We start from the raw sequence: 15,316 nt of genomic DNA on the forward strand, positions 1-15,316 counted from the left end.
CTTTGGTTATACATTACTGTGCACAAATCTTGAGTGACCCCACATTTCTTTATAATTTGCTAGGAAGATGGAAATGAGTGCAGCCATACATGTACACAGCAGAGTTTGCACGATCCTAAGAAGCTTCAATATTTGGTATGGCTGCCTTTATAAAGCCCGAGCCCACTCTGGTAGCTTTCTTCTAGTTTGTTTAAGTAGTTTTCAGAGACTTCAGGAGACTTTGCTCAACTGAAGAACAAATGCATCTCTCTGTGTCAAGTCTCTGATGGGTTTTTTCCCCCCATTTCTTCATCTGCTGTTGATAGTTTTTAAGCTTTAAAGACCTACCACCTCTTTTGCCCTCCATTTGTCCAGTGTCCTCAACCATACAGAGATATGCTACATTTTCAGCTAATGCCTCTTTGCCACACCATGTTGCCTTGTGCATGTTTTTTGTACATTAAACTAAAAAAAAGGGAACATGTTGTGTTTTTTGTGACCCACTGCTAATAAGAAAGTGCCTAAAAATTCAATTTAAAATGTGATCTTTCTCAGTTGTCAGTTATGTGTTGATACCACACTGGGTCACAGTGTAAGTATTGCATCAAATTAGTAAAATATATAATTAAAATGTTGCACAAAATCCTCACACCAGTGCTGCTACTCCATGTCTTTCATTAGAGCATCAAAAAGCAGAACAAAGGTTTGGCATTTTGCACAGGATTAATGCCCCGAGCAAGACAGCGTTGGCAAGCCCTGCTGTGGCCTCTATGTGTATATATATATATATATCTATGCACGAGAGCTATGACTACTGCTGAGTCATTTGACCAAGGAAGGAAGGCCAATTTTACACTTCCCTGCTACAGATAAAAGCCAGATTTAAGTGGGACTTTTTGTGGTCACTGCGGCATTAATAGAGAGAGAAATTCTGCCCTTTTGGGAAATGTCAACAGGTGCTCCTTTGTCAGCCTCCCACTAAAGAGTCTCAGCATGACTAAGCACAGACACTCCTACTGCTGCCCCGTCTGTCTCCTCTTTGAACAACCTGCCCAAAACCATCAGAAACCATCAGCTACTGTTACAAACATCATCAAAATAGAGGACAGACATTTTGCTTTTCTTTCACAGGAATCCTTACCAATGTTTAAACCAATCCTAAATTAAATAAAGTCATAGATTTAACTGAGTATAATAAACACACATAGCTTCAAAGTCTGGATTATTTTCTAATGACCAACAGGAGGCAATGACTATGGGACATCCAGTTTCCTGATAAGTTGTTGGGCTTAATCGCTAGTTGGAAATTATTACGTATGGCACATGGCTCATTTTACAGGTTTTAATAGCTTTAATAGTTCTCCCAGTATCCAGTTTAACTTTGTCCAGATGTTTATCTCAAAACATTAAAGAAGACTAAGCCATATTACACAATCTGCTTCTGCTAGCACAGACCCCTGACACGAGTCTGCATCCTTCTGCCCGCTAAGTCACCATAGCAACAAGAGAAAGTACCAACAGAGAGAAGAGAGAGAGAAGAGACACGGAGGTCAAAGCCATTCAGCAGAGAGGAAAGGACATGACACAAGACAGAAAGCAACCTGAAGACAGGTTAAAAGAAACAGATGGCAGCTAAGAGCTGGCAGGGCATGAGATCAGAATGACCTCGAGACCGATAAAAACAGACTCAGTTTGCAGGAAAATTACTCAAATGAAAACCCTTTTGTGCCTAACGGTGGCTGGAGGGAGATCTACAGGTTGATAAGCTTTGACAGAAAAGGAAGGATTTGCTCAGGAGTACAACTTTTGCAGCCAAAAAGCCAATAAAGAAATTCCCTAAGATCCTTCAGCCTTTTTTCTCTTCCAGTTACTGTACTGATAGGATGCATATACCTATTTCTATTCTTCTCCCTTTCCCAACTATCTGATACTCTGGCTTTTAAAAGAGGACAGGTTCTTTTTTTTTAATTATTATTATTATCTCTTTTATTGGGACAGCTGTTGAACAGTAGTTTGCCTTTTTACATTTTCTTCGCTGTCACATTTTAACTTATAATTTAAAAATAAAGAAGACAGAAAAAGAAGAGAAAAGAAAAGAAGAAAAAACAAAAACAACCCCCCCCCCCAAAAACAACAACAACAAACAAACAAAAAACAAAACTAGGGTTAGGAGGCAGCAGGGCAGGTAGGACAGGTTCTAAACTGAGACAAAAATGTGCTGTTTATATATAAAACATAAAAACATAGTTGTTTTTTAAAAGGGTGTAGTTCTGGTGTAGCATTATCGAATATTTAACTACTTTTCATGTGATTTTGATTCACGAGTTCTTCCATGTAGATCTACATACGAGATATGAAAAACCTATAAAATCAAGCATATAAAAACTGAATCAGATGCTTAAGAAAGGTTCAGTGTTGCAAATGCACAACCACCCACAGTATGAAAGACGTGGACAAAGACATCACCCAGGTTCTGTTTTAAAGCATCGACCTGAGTGTTTGCACTGTCCTCATGTTGGTGTTTAAAAATCAGATATGACGAGGGAATGTTGTGTCTTTCAGTTGTGGGTAACAGACATGCTGTCCATAATACAAATGGAAAAGTTCAGCAAAGACTCAAAAGATTCTCTTCTGAGTGTCTGGAAACCCTTCTTGGAACACTTTGCGAGGGCCAGATTGGACTAAACTGGACCCAGATTTGTAAACTCTCATCAACTCCAGCTTTTGGTGCTCTATCCTGTGGTGTTCTGTGAAGTGCATGTTTGCTTGAATTAATTGTTTTTTCTGGAACACATCTGAGACTGTCTGTTTTTGTTTGTTTTGGGATTTGTGTTGGTTTATATTTAGAAAATGTGAAATAAAATAATAACAAAAAAAAAATCAAATATGATAAACTTCAGCAGATCAGACTGAGAAACTGAAGACACTGCAAGCTCCAGGAATGAGTCATTAGTCAGTAACTCAAGTGATGAATGAATAAATTACTAAATTAACTTCATGCTTTATTCAGTTTGACCTGAAACTTTGTAAAGTAACGAACACCCGAAGTCTTTTCACAACCAGAGGAGTCGCCCCCTGCTGGCCATTAAAAGATGGCAGATTTGAGACATTTCCATTTTGTCTTCACCCTAAGAAGGTTGAACCCATGTTTTACACCGTCTATGCCCCACCCGACTTTCAGTGTTATTTTTAAAGTGCAAAACATCCCTTACCTTTCTTGTTCATGCGAAAGAAATGTAATGCTATTGGCCAGGAAAGAATCGCCATCAATGACACTGCAGCCACATGTAGGTAAGGTGCTGTGACCTAAATATAAAAAGAAAGCGACAGCACGTAATAAACATAACTGTACAAATCTCTCTGCTAATATTTATGACTACAATAATAACTGTACAATGTTTAATAAACTCTGGTTAATTATTTGAAAAAAACAAAACCAAACAACGAATCACTCCTTGCTGTGATTGGCTGGTGTGGCTCACCTGCAGAGAGAGGAGGAGAGTCTTCCATTCTTTGCTCCAGAGGTCAGAGAGGATGGCGGTGGCTGTGACGGAGAACGCCAGCGTCACCACAATACCAGACTGACAAAGAGAGGAAGACGAGAAAATACAACGTATGTGAATGCACACCAACGGAGACCTGAAAAACCAACGGTTCATGCTCTTTTACATTTCTGTATTTATACCTTGTGGCTCCAGTGAAGGTACAACCTCTGGCCCTCAGAAAGCAAACACACCGCCAGCACCTAAACAACAGGTGCAGAACAGGCTTAGAGTGTCAGACAATAATATTCTTAATATCCAATATCTATTAATATTAGCGTTTTATAAAGCTGATTAAAGCAACCATCTGTTAAACCTTTAACTTCAAGAACTTTAAAAAAAGATAAAAATAAAAATTTATTTTGTCCTGATTTTTTTCTTATTATGAAATTTCTTTCATGTGTCCAATAAAAACAGTCAAATCTCTACGGATTTGATCAAAGCCAATCTTCAAAGCAGAAAGTCAACTGTTAATACAGATTTTTCTTTCACATGTTTTATATAAAAGTCTTACATAAGTTTGTCACTCTAGAGAAGAAGACAAGCTCCTAAATGTCAAACGGCCTGCTGATGGAGCCCGAGGCACAGTGCACACTTGTGTCTAATAAAACGCTTTGAAGAACTCCAGTTAAAGTGAAAAAAACAAACAAGTAATCTGTGATGTTTCAATGCTTTGCTGTTATTGCATAACTGCAGGAGGGCACAGGTTGGTAACAGGAGAGCAAACAAACAGTCAAGTAGGTCCCAATAAGGTGTTGCTGAAAACTTGCTGAACTTTAATAAGAACATTGTTGTAGCTGTAATACAAAGGTTTTCTTGGCATCTCCAGGGAATTAAAGTGGCAACCACTATTTTCTTTCTTCTTGTTTTAAATTGGTTTTCTATTACATTTCCAGGTTCCAGACGGGTTGAAATCTGAAATCGGTGTTCATACCAATAGCAGAGAGATGTATGTGAAGAGAGCCGCAGCAACAATCAGCAGGACCAGAGACCAGGGGAACCAGAACCCAAGATTCCCAAAGTTAAACCTGAAGATACAAAAGGACAGAAACAAAACTGTAGCAGCAGCTTCGTGTCTGTTTAAAGTGTGCTTCATGGTGTGTTTGGTCAGTTTAATCCACACCAACTCTGAACAAAACATCAAACAGTCATCAGCTGTGGACATTTATACCTGTGGACAAAAACTGCAACATTTCTTGGAGACAGTTGTCATGAATCTGTAAGTGATGTGTTTTATGCATATTTTGTGTGTGGAGCACATGTTTAACCAGATGGGTGAAGCTGGAACAGAAAAGCTCTTTAAAAGCAGCAACAGTTGTATTTTTTACTTAAACAACGTTTTCTTTGAGTCCTAACCAGCTAGGTTTTGTTACAAAAAACAAACAAACAGTTAATGTAGTATTGTGTTGCATTTTTCAATACAAGTTCAAAGTGTGAAAATCAGTGACGATTGAATGAACTCCCAAGATGTGTGTCTTGCTCATGAATCAGTGCATATGAGTGTACTTAGACTTATGAACAAATGTTGTGGGAGATTCAAATGCTTTATGACAGTTACAGCTGCTCAAGTTGTCTTTTTCTGACTCTGAAAAATGTTTCACTGACGATTGATTTTCAACTTTATTTCCTCCAAACAGCTCTACCCTTATGGCTACATCCCAACTCCATCACATAAAACAATGGATGCACTAAAAATTACAACAAACACTTAATGAGCGGTTGTGAAACTGAAGCGTACAATGCAACCCAGAAATGGAGACGCCTTCAAAGTAAGTTGCATCTTTTGTGACATTTTTCTTTCAGCAATAAGGAACAACTTTTACTTTGAAGGCAAACATTCTCAGTTACTAGTTTGCATTTTCTCTACTGCTTGAGTGTTTGCAGACATGTCATCTGTGTTTTTAATGCAAACTATGGGCAAAAGTGACAATCTTCTAGCGACCAAAGACATTGCAAAGGTTTTTGGTCCAGAACCTTGTTTGGGACTGATTTCACCCAGCAACAGCCAGCAACCTTCAGCAACCATTTGCCAATCAGTTGGAAAATAGAGAGTAAAGGTTTCCTCTCCAGACATATGTGCCAGAGGCAAAACATTAATGTGTGAGCACTTGTCAGTGTTTGTCAGTGTGCTCAGTACGAACCAGTCAAAGTCACTGTAGTCGTTCTGGGCTTCACTCCAGAAATAGAGGAACACAAAACTCAGGAAAAAGGTGAGGATCAGGAGGCCAAAGCTGCCACACTCCACCTGTAAAACACACACAGAAGTTCAATCAAACATCCCATTTCTACTCCACAAAAGAAAAAAATCAAATATATTTGTATCATACTCCGCTAGCTCCTGGTGAAGATGTTAAACAGTTTAAAGGCGAACTCGTTTTCTCGGGGTAAAAAAGGTTTACATTCATATTTGGAGGACAAACTCCCTGATGCTGAGGACGTATTTTATTACCAGGTGCAAATAGAACCACTAAATATTAAAACCAGCTGACAGAGCGTATGCACATCCTGATATTTTTTCATAGAAAAAGCAGTCAGAGTCAGCAGGCCAGACTGAGGAGAACCGGCTGGGTAATCAATACTCTTTGCACAATCAGCAAACTAACCAACAATCTGCTTGTTGCAGACTGTGTGTGTGTGTGTGTGTGTGTGTGTGTGTGTGTGTGTGTGTGTGTGTGTGTGTGTGTGTGTGTGTGTGTGTACCTTGCTGCAGCAGCACTCTCCCGGCTGTGCCCGGGCTCTTTGGTATCGTCTCCATTGGCAGCCGTAGAGGCCAGCCAGGCAGGAGACAAATGGCTGGTGTTCATACCTGATACAGATACAAAAACACTCAGGATGACACTTTCCTAAATACAGCATTCAACATATTAAATACATGTTATGAATGAACTGTACTCCTACAATTTTATTACAAATAGGCTTTGAGCAACACACTTTACTGTCATTTCTGAGAAGTGTTTACTGGACATTTATGTTTTTTCTGTCATGTCATCTTCATATAGAACATGGACAAAGCCTATGGGCAGGTAACCTCTGCTATCCAAAGGAACAGGCTTCAGACTGGTCTCTTTGGCCCCCCCACCCCAAATCTTGGCCTTCCACCCACCTACTGTTCAAACCTTTGTTTGCCGGAAGGGACAGAAGAGAGTCAGGAAGGACAAGACAGGAGCTAAAAGGGCTCGTCTTTGAAGCATCAAGGCCCAGAAGGTTTGTTTTCAAATGTTTAAAAAAAAAGGGATCATGCACAGTAAGGGTCAATGTATAAATGTGCCAGATTTAGCTTTACATCTGCAGCCACTGACAAGTCGATGGCCCTTACAGCATAAAGACTAAAAGAAAACTAAAAACACAAGAGTATCGACTCAAAAAAGAAAAACCAGAAAAGAAAAGCACATAAACGTGAGGATGTATTTCAAATCGTGACAGCATGTTTAATGATCCTGTGACCACTGTGTTATACTGTGTCCAACTGATATGATGAAAAAGCATTATTTTAATCTATGATTCATACAAAGGTACTCCAACATGAAAATACTGAGCTGGAAATGAGCAAAGAAGAGTGCAGGGTGTGAAATAATCTAATCAAAATAATGTTGAGTGAAAACCCAGATTCACTAACATCTAAAATTAATAAATCTTTGCATGACAATGTGCTGGTTGCTCGAGATTTTACTGAAATCAACAAACTGCCAGCAACAAACATTTCCTACAGTAAACACACAGGAAAATAGCACAGTTTAGATGATGCATTCAGGTTATCTCGGTACATAAATAAGCTGTGTGACTCATCCTGTACAGATGGTCATACTTTAGATCGAACAGTCCTCCATGAAAACAGTGTAAAGCTCATCGTGTACAGACAGGATGTTTGAAAAGTTATTTTCTGATACTTTAAAACAAATTAAGTTCAGCTACAGCCCCGAGGAACCAATGACAATTAAAATGGTCTAAATTCTAGATTTGAAATCAGGGTCTGTTAAACCCTCATAAAAAGCGCAGCTGTAACAAAATCTGCTGCTGAGGTTGCCTTGCCTCTCTTTCTTCATCTCTAAACTGCTCAGCTTGAGCTGTCTCTCTGATGTACTCTAATGTTATCCTGGTCACTCCCAATGAAAATCTTAACATATTCAGCCTCTCCAGGGCTCGCAAAATCGCTAGCCCCGGGACGTCGGGCTGGTGATTTTGCGAGCCCTGCTCTCCACTTCCTGTCTTTTTGTCAGTCCCAAACATCATAGCAAGTCTCACTACCGTCTTGTAAACCTTCCCATTCACACTTGCTGATATTCCTGTGTCAAAAATTGCCTCTAACATGTGTCCCCACCATGTCTCCACCCTGCCTGTTCGCCTTACTTGTTTACTGTCAGTTGCTCTGCATGGTTGACCCAAGCTATTTAAACTCATCTTCCTTCACCATCTCTGCTCCTCGCATCTTCACTTTTCCATCTGTCTCCTTCTCATTTAAACATCTTCTGCCCAGCGTCTCTCCTGTGCACACCTCCACCTCTCCAGGCTCTCTTCCACCTGATCTCTGCAAACATCATATTTCAGAGACCTGACCTCATCAGTCAGCCTGTCCTGTCACCACTGTCCTCATACATGTCCTGCATCACCATCACACACTTCTCTGCCCTAACTTTTTCCATGACTTCCTCATGAAGTACCACAATTCACCTCTTGGCTTCCATTAAATGCTTTCTCTAAATCCACCGGACCTTGGTAAATAATGATTAGAAGCTATATTAACTTACAATGTTTCCTTCAAGATCAAGGAAAGATGACTAAGAAAAAAAAGAGGTTAGAGGCCATCTTTTGGACTATTCAACTACAGTCTGTATGTACCACAGTGAGTGTAATGGTGATGGTGTTTTGTACCTTTGCAGCAGCTGCCGCCGCACCACCTTTAGCTTCCCCAGCTTCAGTCTGGTCACGGGCATACAGTCAGCCCCAGCCCAGCATCACAGGGAGAGACAGAAAAGGAGAGAAGACATGTAGGACAGCGAGAGGGGAACAGCTGGATTTTTGGCCACCAAACTCTTTACCTAAGGGGGAGAAAAGAAAGCTCAATTTAAAATGTATTCACAGGAAAAGTAGACTCAGCAAGACAGAGCGTGTGAGTGTCCTGGTTTCATTACTGTGGCCTGCTTAAAGTAACCCAGAAGATGCAGATCAGCTCACAGAAATACACACTGACCTGTATTTGATCTACAGCTCAAACATGTGATTTATGATAATCAAATGTCCTACATGCTCAGCTAATCTATCACGCCACATCTGGAGCAGAACGACTGAACTACACCCACAGAAGAAGAACAAGTCTCTCTCTCTCCATCTACCCCTAAAGACAGAGTAACGGCAGCAATTTTTCAGGGGGATTGGAGTAGCATCGCTGTAAAGCTGCACCTCGTTCACAGTCACGAGCTGTGAGTAGCAACCGAAAAGAATGAAGTGACAGACACAAGCATCCAAAACGAGTTTCCTCAGCCTTAACATATAAACACAAGAATGGACTCACTTCACACTGCAAGCTGTTATTTCACATGACATTACTTCAAGTTACTGGAAGTCGCTTCCTGCATCACTTCTGTGTGGACAGCCCTCCACAGATAGCTGAGGAGTTTGGAGCAGAGACATTGCTCCTTCATCTCAAATAGAGCCAGGTGAGGTGGTTCATATGTCTTATAAGGGTGATTCTTGACACCTGCCTTTGGAGGTTTTCTGGGCACCCAAAAAGTTGCAGGAAACCCGATGTAAACCTCGTTCAATAGATTAAATATGGCATTGAAGTGCAGCTGGGATTTCCCAGAAGAAAATGTTTTGTGGTGAAGGACATCTAGAAAATCCCATTTCACCTGGTGATACCGCAGCCCTAATGTGGACATAATTGATGGATTTATTTAAAAATTTGATGTGTTCCTGGATCTGATAAGACAGCTTCTTCCACAAGAATGAAAACAGTAGCTCAAGAAATTTACAACCAGGTTTGAAATTCCTGATGTGCAATTCATTTCAGTCAAAACTATTCTGCTCTATACCACACAGTAATGTGCAGTAAGCACTGAGCACCCTTCATTTCTTTACATTTTGCTTGCAAAATGGAAATAGGTGAAATAAGATGACAGTACTTTATTAAAACGTGCTAACATAAGCAATATATTTTATACTACATACATATCCCCATCTTAAAATGTGCACAGTTCAGTGTGTTGTTTGTCATTTCCATTTTAATTTTTGTGACTGAAGTCTGTTACTAGACGACCAGCAAACTTATCGCACAGCTCCCATGGCAACTGTGACATCAGATATTATTACTGCAGTGAAGAGGATGATGGAAGGTGGGGCAAACAAGAAAGGACCAGATGGAGTGATAAAGGGGAGAGTGAGGAAATGACAGGGTGAAAGTGTGAGAGGGAAACCACGATTAGGCGTCATCAAAGCTGTTGTGTACAGAACATAAAAGCACACAGAGTCCTCTGTCCCACACGCAGTTCACAGTGAGCACATAGTACATTCAGAGAGACGCAGAATATAAAAACAGGAAATGTAAATATCTGGCGAGGGAGTCAGCACCCACATGCTGTCATTCAAGCAAAACCTGAGATACTGAATGTGTTGTGCTGGAATTGCCCACCCCTGGCCTAGAACAACTAAATGGTTTTGGCCATTATTCATCAACTGTCCGGGGAGCACATGTTTTATGACTCATTCATTTATAAGTGTGGTTGCCTTAACTGGGAGGTTTGTGCCAACACAGGAAATCCATGCAACACGTGTACATGGATCAAACATGTATGTGTGGAACTGCAGAAATTTAGACATCACTTTCAAATGACCCTTTTTGTACCATCTTTTATTATTTTTAGTTTAGTTGTTTTAAAGTGTGGTAAATGGGCTGGTTCTTATATAGCGCTTTCCTACTCTACTTGAGCACTCAGTGCTTTATATCATTTCACACCCAGCACTTTTTTCTTTGCTTTTTTTACTTAAGTGCTTTCTATCTAACATTGACACACATTCATACTCTGACGGACGTATCGGAGGACAACTTGGGGTTTGTAACTTGCTCAAGAATATTTGACATGCAGACTGAAGCAGCCAGGGACCTCCAACCTTCTGAGTAACCAATGACTTGTGAGCTTTGTGTCACAGCCAATGGGAGTAATAATAAAAAGTATAAATAAATAAACAACTAATCGTCTACAGGCACCGCAATGGATTCACACCAGCAGCTGTTTATCTGGACCGGCTTACTGCTAACAGTTAAATTGCAGAAGGATTAATTGGTATTTTAGTCCACAGACTGTCTCCCTTCACTCTGCAGACAGCTCTGTTTCTATAGGCTTACATAACTAAACCATTGTTGTCTAAAGTTACTCTCAACCCACAGCCTGTCAGAGAGTTTTAACAACCGATAAAAGTGTTTTTTTCTTCTGTCTGTTGCTGGGTTTAGGACCTAAAGTGCGTCAGATGTGAGGCAGGTTGTGACGTGAAGAGAGCACTACCTGAGCTCCTGAGGTAAAAAGTAGGGTGCACTTGTTAAATTTAGGAGGATAAATTCGTTGTCCAACGAGTGAGGACGCACAAAAGTGGTTCACGGGAAAATGTGCTGCTGAGGTTTTTTCAATCTTTATGTCAACCTCTCCTTCCTTGGCTCTCTTTCTTTGTCTTGACACAGTTTTCCTTCCACATTCTCCCCCATCACCTATCCATCTGTCAGTTCCTCTTTGTCTCAGTGCAGATTTTGGATTGTGGCCAGTGCCTTAGCTGCAGGACATCCAACTGCACGCATGGACAGCACTTTATTTGGCCACAGGCAAAAAAAAAAAACTTCAGCTGAGGTCACCTCACCTGCCCACACACTTTTCTATTTATATTTATGCACACTATATCAACAACGACACTACAGCACCAACTTTTTACTTTCAGGTGTTGTAAAAAACTGTTTGTCAGTAAGGCTGTAGTTTGATGTGTAAAGACAGGCAAGTCAGATAAAGCTCTTAGAGCTGTGCGTTTTGTTTCACAACGACGCTCTCGTTTCGTTATTTAGTCCTGCAGCTCTTTACTTTTCTCGCTCCTTAAACATCCCAGATCACTCTGTCACACTATGGTATGTCTGAATTATTTCCTTGTTAACTTATTTTAAATCTCATTTAACATGGAAGATTTAGAAGTTTAGCATAGTTTCCATAACATTTGACTATAACCTTCTATAGTTTCACATTTATCATCCTTGCAGACAACCAACACTGCCTTTTTTGGTCAAAATGAGAGAAAACAGAAGGAGGGTGTTTCTGTCTGCCATTTTCATTTTAAATGTCAGCCTAATGCACCTGGTCACGGTCACGTCGAACCCTGAAACAGCTGTAATCACTGAACTGCTGCAGCGCCACAGGAACAACACAACGCAGGTAAAGAGTCTGTGTTTGACACAGCTTCAGACATGCAGCACTGCTCTGATCCCAGTGACAGCAGGAAAGGTGGGAACCTCACCATATGTGCTGCTGTCTGAAGGGGACCGAGCGTCTCTAAACAACAGTTTTTAACTAAGATGCTCCAACACAAGTTACACACCTAAAACCCGTCAGCACAGTTCTGTACAGCAAAGAAATGTGGTTTCTATTTTGTTGATGTTGTGATGCCTTTCGAATGCCTTGTCAGGCTTCATTTTAGATCTAATGTTCAGGCATTAAAGCGTGAACAAAGGGGTTAATACTCTACCCTACACACACTTAATACATATTAAGTGATGATGTATTAATCCTGCGCCAGGTTGGATGAGGCTCTTGTTTTTTTATCTTGTCATGAGCTCCTACCAAAACGAGTTAGTGGCCATTCTCAGTCGCAGATCTGTAAGTTTTTAAAACACGAGGTGTACACTACAGCCAGAAGGCTCACTGGATCCCAGATATCAAATATTCTTAAGCCTAAGAATTCAATCCCTCTCAGGCTGATTGAAATTTCAGTGTGGGTATTAATCTTTATGGATGCCTGGACGTTAAATTTTACTGTAACACCTGTTAGAACAGCTACACTACATTTTATTGGAGCTGAAAAAGCCTGGACCATTTTTACCTCTCAGCGGTGCCTCATGTTTGCTTGGCTTTAGAAAATGAAACCGCATTCAGACCCGGAAATAAAGCTGGGCATACACTGTGAGAGTTTGGGCCCATTTTGAGACGATTTTCCAGTCATGTGACCATTTTGGGAATCGGCCCGAGTTTCGCCTTAATCGTGTGTTGTGCATCGTGTAGTATACATGGGGTAATGAGAAGCGATTAACACCTCACGACCAGCTCCCAATCAGCAATCGTATAGTGACAAGAAAATCAAACCTGTTTGAAATCCTGGTCGCCCCTCGTGAGGGTATCGCACTGTGGAAGCAGTGCCACGGGCCGATTTAACGCAACCTCTCACACTGCGCATACGCAAACACAGAAATGGAAGTGAAAAAGACGGAGCAGCACGCCAGTTCAGCGTGTGTGCAGTTGTGTATAAATGCACAATGTGAGCACTCAAGTCACATCAGAGCATCGGGCCGTATAGTGTGAGAACATGCATCGTGACCTACAAACTTCTAACCCCTGCCATTCAGTCGTACAGTTTGAGCTGGAGCTGAATAACGCGACTGAACCCGCCCCCCCCAAAAAATGCATAGTGTGTGCCCAGGTTAATGATGTTAATGATGGAGAAATGCTTTAACGTTAAGGATGAAGATGGCTTAGGATCTGATGTGGATGTTATAATAATACAGTTTAAGCAGCAGGTGTTTAACAGCAGGCCTTAGACCAAATCAGCAGCAATGAACTGCAGAAAACCAGTGAATGGAGAAGAAATTCTGGTGCGCATTTTTCACTATAGCCTAAATTTTTACACCTAATGGTTTTCCAATTCTAAAACCTAGAACACATCATCTTAGCATATCTAACCATGATTTCCTTGTGATATTTTAAACGCATAAAAAGCATTTTTAAAGTGACCATAACGTATACAAATCACATTCAATCGACACACATTTTGTTACTACAGAGAACCTTTGCAAAGCACCACCAGTAGAAACGATACGTCATCATCAACATTGCACATGATTAAATAAGGACTTATTAATTATATATAAACCTTGCAGTTACAGCAGATCCTACTGACCCAGAAAAACATCAGGAAGCATTCTTATGATTTACACGAGTGTTCCAGTTTTCAAAACATAAAAATAAAAAAAACTTTGCTCCAGTTTCCCAAAAGGACAAATCATTGAAAGAGTTTAGCAAACAAGGTCGGCCTTCTCCTCTGCTGAGACCAAAGGCCTGATATTTAGGGCAAACACAAAGGACAAAGTTATCACTCAAGGACCTTCTTACTTGTACTTAGACTTCTAACAATTGCTCTCATGTTGTACACAAGAGTCTAAATTTATCTAAAGTGTGATCAATAAGAAATTTACTCTGTGGATAGTATGCTGCCAAAATAATTTAACATCCGTATTTAAATGTTTTGCAGCTGTGTGTAGATTTACTATGACACCAGGACATTTATGAGAGTCACAGCTTTGTTTTCCATTAGAGATCTCTTTACTTACAGCTTCATTAGTATTGGCATTATGCTGACACACAGTCATTGTGTCGTACTGATTGTTTTGTTGTTTACAGCTGCTGAGTGCAGAGTATTTACCTCTGAGGTGTTCCAATAAAAATGATACTGACCATAGAAAAATAATCAGTGATTGTAGGAGTTTACCCCATAAAATGATGATAACATGAATATCTATGAATATCAAGCTTGGCGCTTGTTTCTGACCATTTTTGCCACATGCAAATGTAGGCATCATAACTTGCAAACAGTCATTAAGTGCCAACTTTTTTCCACATATCAATTGTGTCAAATGTGCTCCAGTGCTAATACATGTGGGTCTGTATAATTTTCTCAGCAATCCTGCAAACCTTAGTCCTGGCAGGTTTGCGTCCTTGTGTCTCTTTTTAGTTTCTTCAAAATTTAAAGATACATTTTAATGTTAAAGCAACTCCTGCTCAGACGGTTCCCTGAGCATCTCTATAACAGCTATGTGAGAAAGACTTGGGTACTCAAGAATAATTGATCAATAATAATTTAGCATTTAAGTAGCATCTTTGACACCAAAGCAGGTTTGCTAGAGTGGAGTGCATATATCGGTTAATCTCAAGATCATGTGGGGAACTGAGGTTGCTGGAAAAAGAAGAGGTTAGTAATCTGTTGTATTTCACTTTGCTGCTTGCCGTCAATACATCTGACCAGATCTTTGGCTGCTCCCAAAAATTACACTATTACCTCTGGTAACACTGGAAATATGTAGCCTATTCACAGGAGGCATGCTCTAACAGATGAGGATGAATGCAGTGAAACCAGTGAGACAGATTTACTGCTTAGCCATAATGTTCGGATTTCCTTTCCAGTGCCAAACGTAATTTAATGCAGCGACTTGAGCCATGTGTCTTTGACTGGAGGTGCCACAGGTGGGGCAAATGGTTAATGAGGACAAATCATAACCTGCCGGGGGCACCAAAACACTGAGGAATATATTGTGTGAGCTGAATCAAAAATGAAACGATTATAAACTAACCTGATATATTATTTAAAAAGCATGCATTGCATTACTGAGAACAAAGAGTTATTAGATAAAAACACAACATGGATCTTCTGTTTAATCTGAAGTGTCCTCTAAACCAGTTAATGCTTGTTGCTCCTGTAAACAAACAACTGTGATTTCAGGGCGTTAATATGCATCAGGCTAAACTTCAGTGGTCCCTTTAGGGAATATTAGAAGTGGAAAT

At 40.3% G+C, this 15,316-nt stretch overlaps 1 protein-coding gene across 3 annotated transcripts in view; it reads right to left on the reverse strand.

Moving 5' to 3' along the window:
* Positions 1-15,316, reverse strand: part of LOC102208771 (glycerophosphodiester phosphodiesterase domain-containing protein 5-like) — a 42,402-nt gene that overhangs the window by 18,145 nt on the left and 8,941 nt on the right. For all 3 annotated transcript variants that reach the window (XM_005753781.1, XM_005753782.1, XM_005753783.1), the window contains exons 2-8: positions 8,391-8,557; positions 6,222-6,327; positions 5,663-5,766; positions 4,456-4,549; positions 3,665-3,724; positions 3,462-3,560; positions 3,192-3,285 (exon numbers count right to left, since the gene is read on the reverse strand). In XM_005753781.1, the coding sequence (XP_005753838.1) occupies positions 3,192-3,285; positions 3,462-3,560; positions 3,665-3,724; positions 4,456-4,549; positions 5,663-5,766; positions 6,222-6,327; positions 8,391-8,452 (619 nt within the window). In that variant the 5' untranslated portion in view covers positions 8,453-8,557. The remainder of the gene's footprint in view (positions 1-3,191; positions 3,286-3,461; positions 3,561-3,664; positions 3,725-4,455; positions 4,550-5,662; positions 5,767-6,221; positions 6,328-8,390; positions 8,558-15,316) is intronic.

The sequence above is a fragment of the Pundamilia nyererei genome, unplaced genomic scaffold (genome assembly GCF_000239375.1).
Source record: "Pundamilia nyererei isolate P.nyererei 1_Seehausen unplaced genomic scaffold, PunNye1.0 scaffold00463, whole genome shotgun sequence".
Classification (NCBI taxonomy): Eukaryota; Metazoa; Chordata; class Actinopteri; order Cichliformes; family Cichlidae; genus Pundamilia; species Pundamilia nyererei.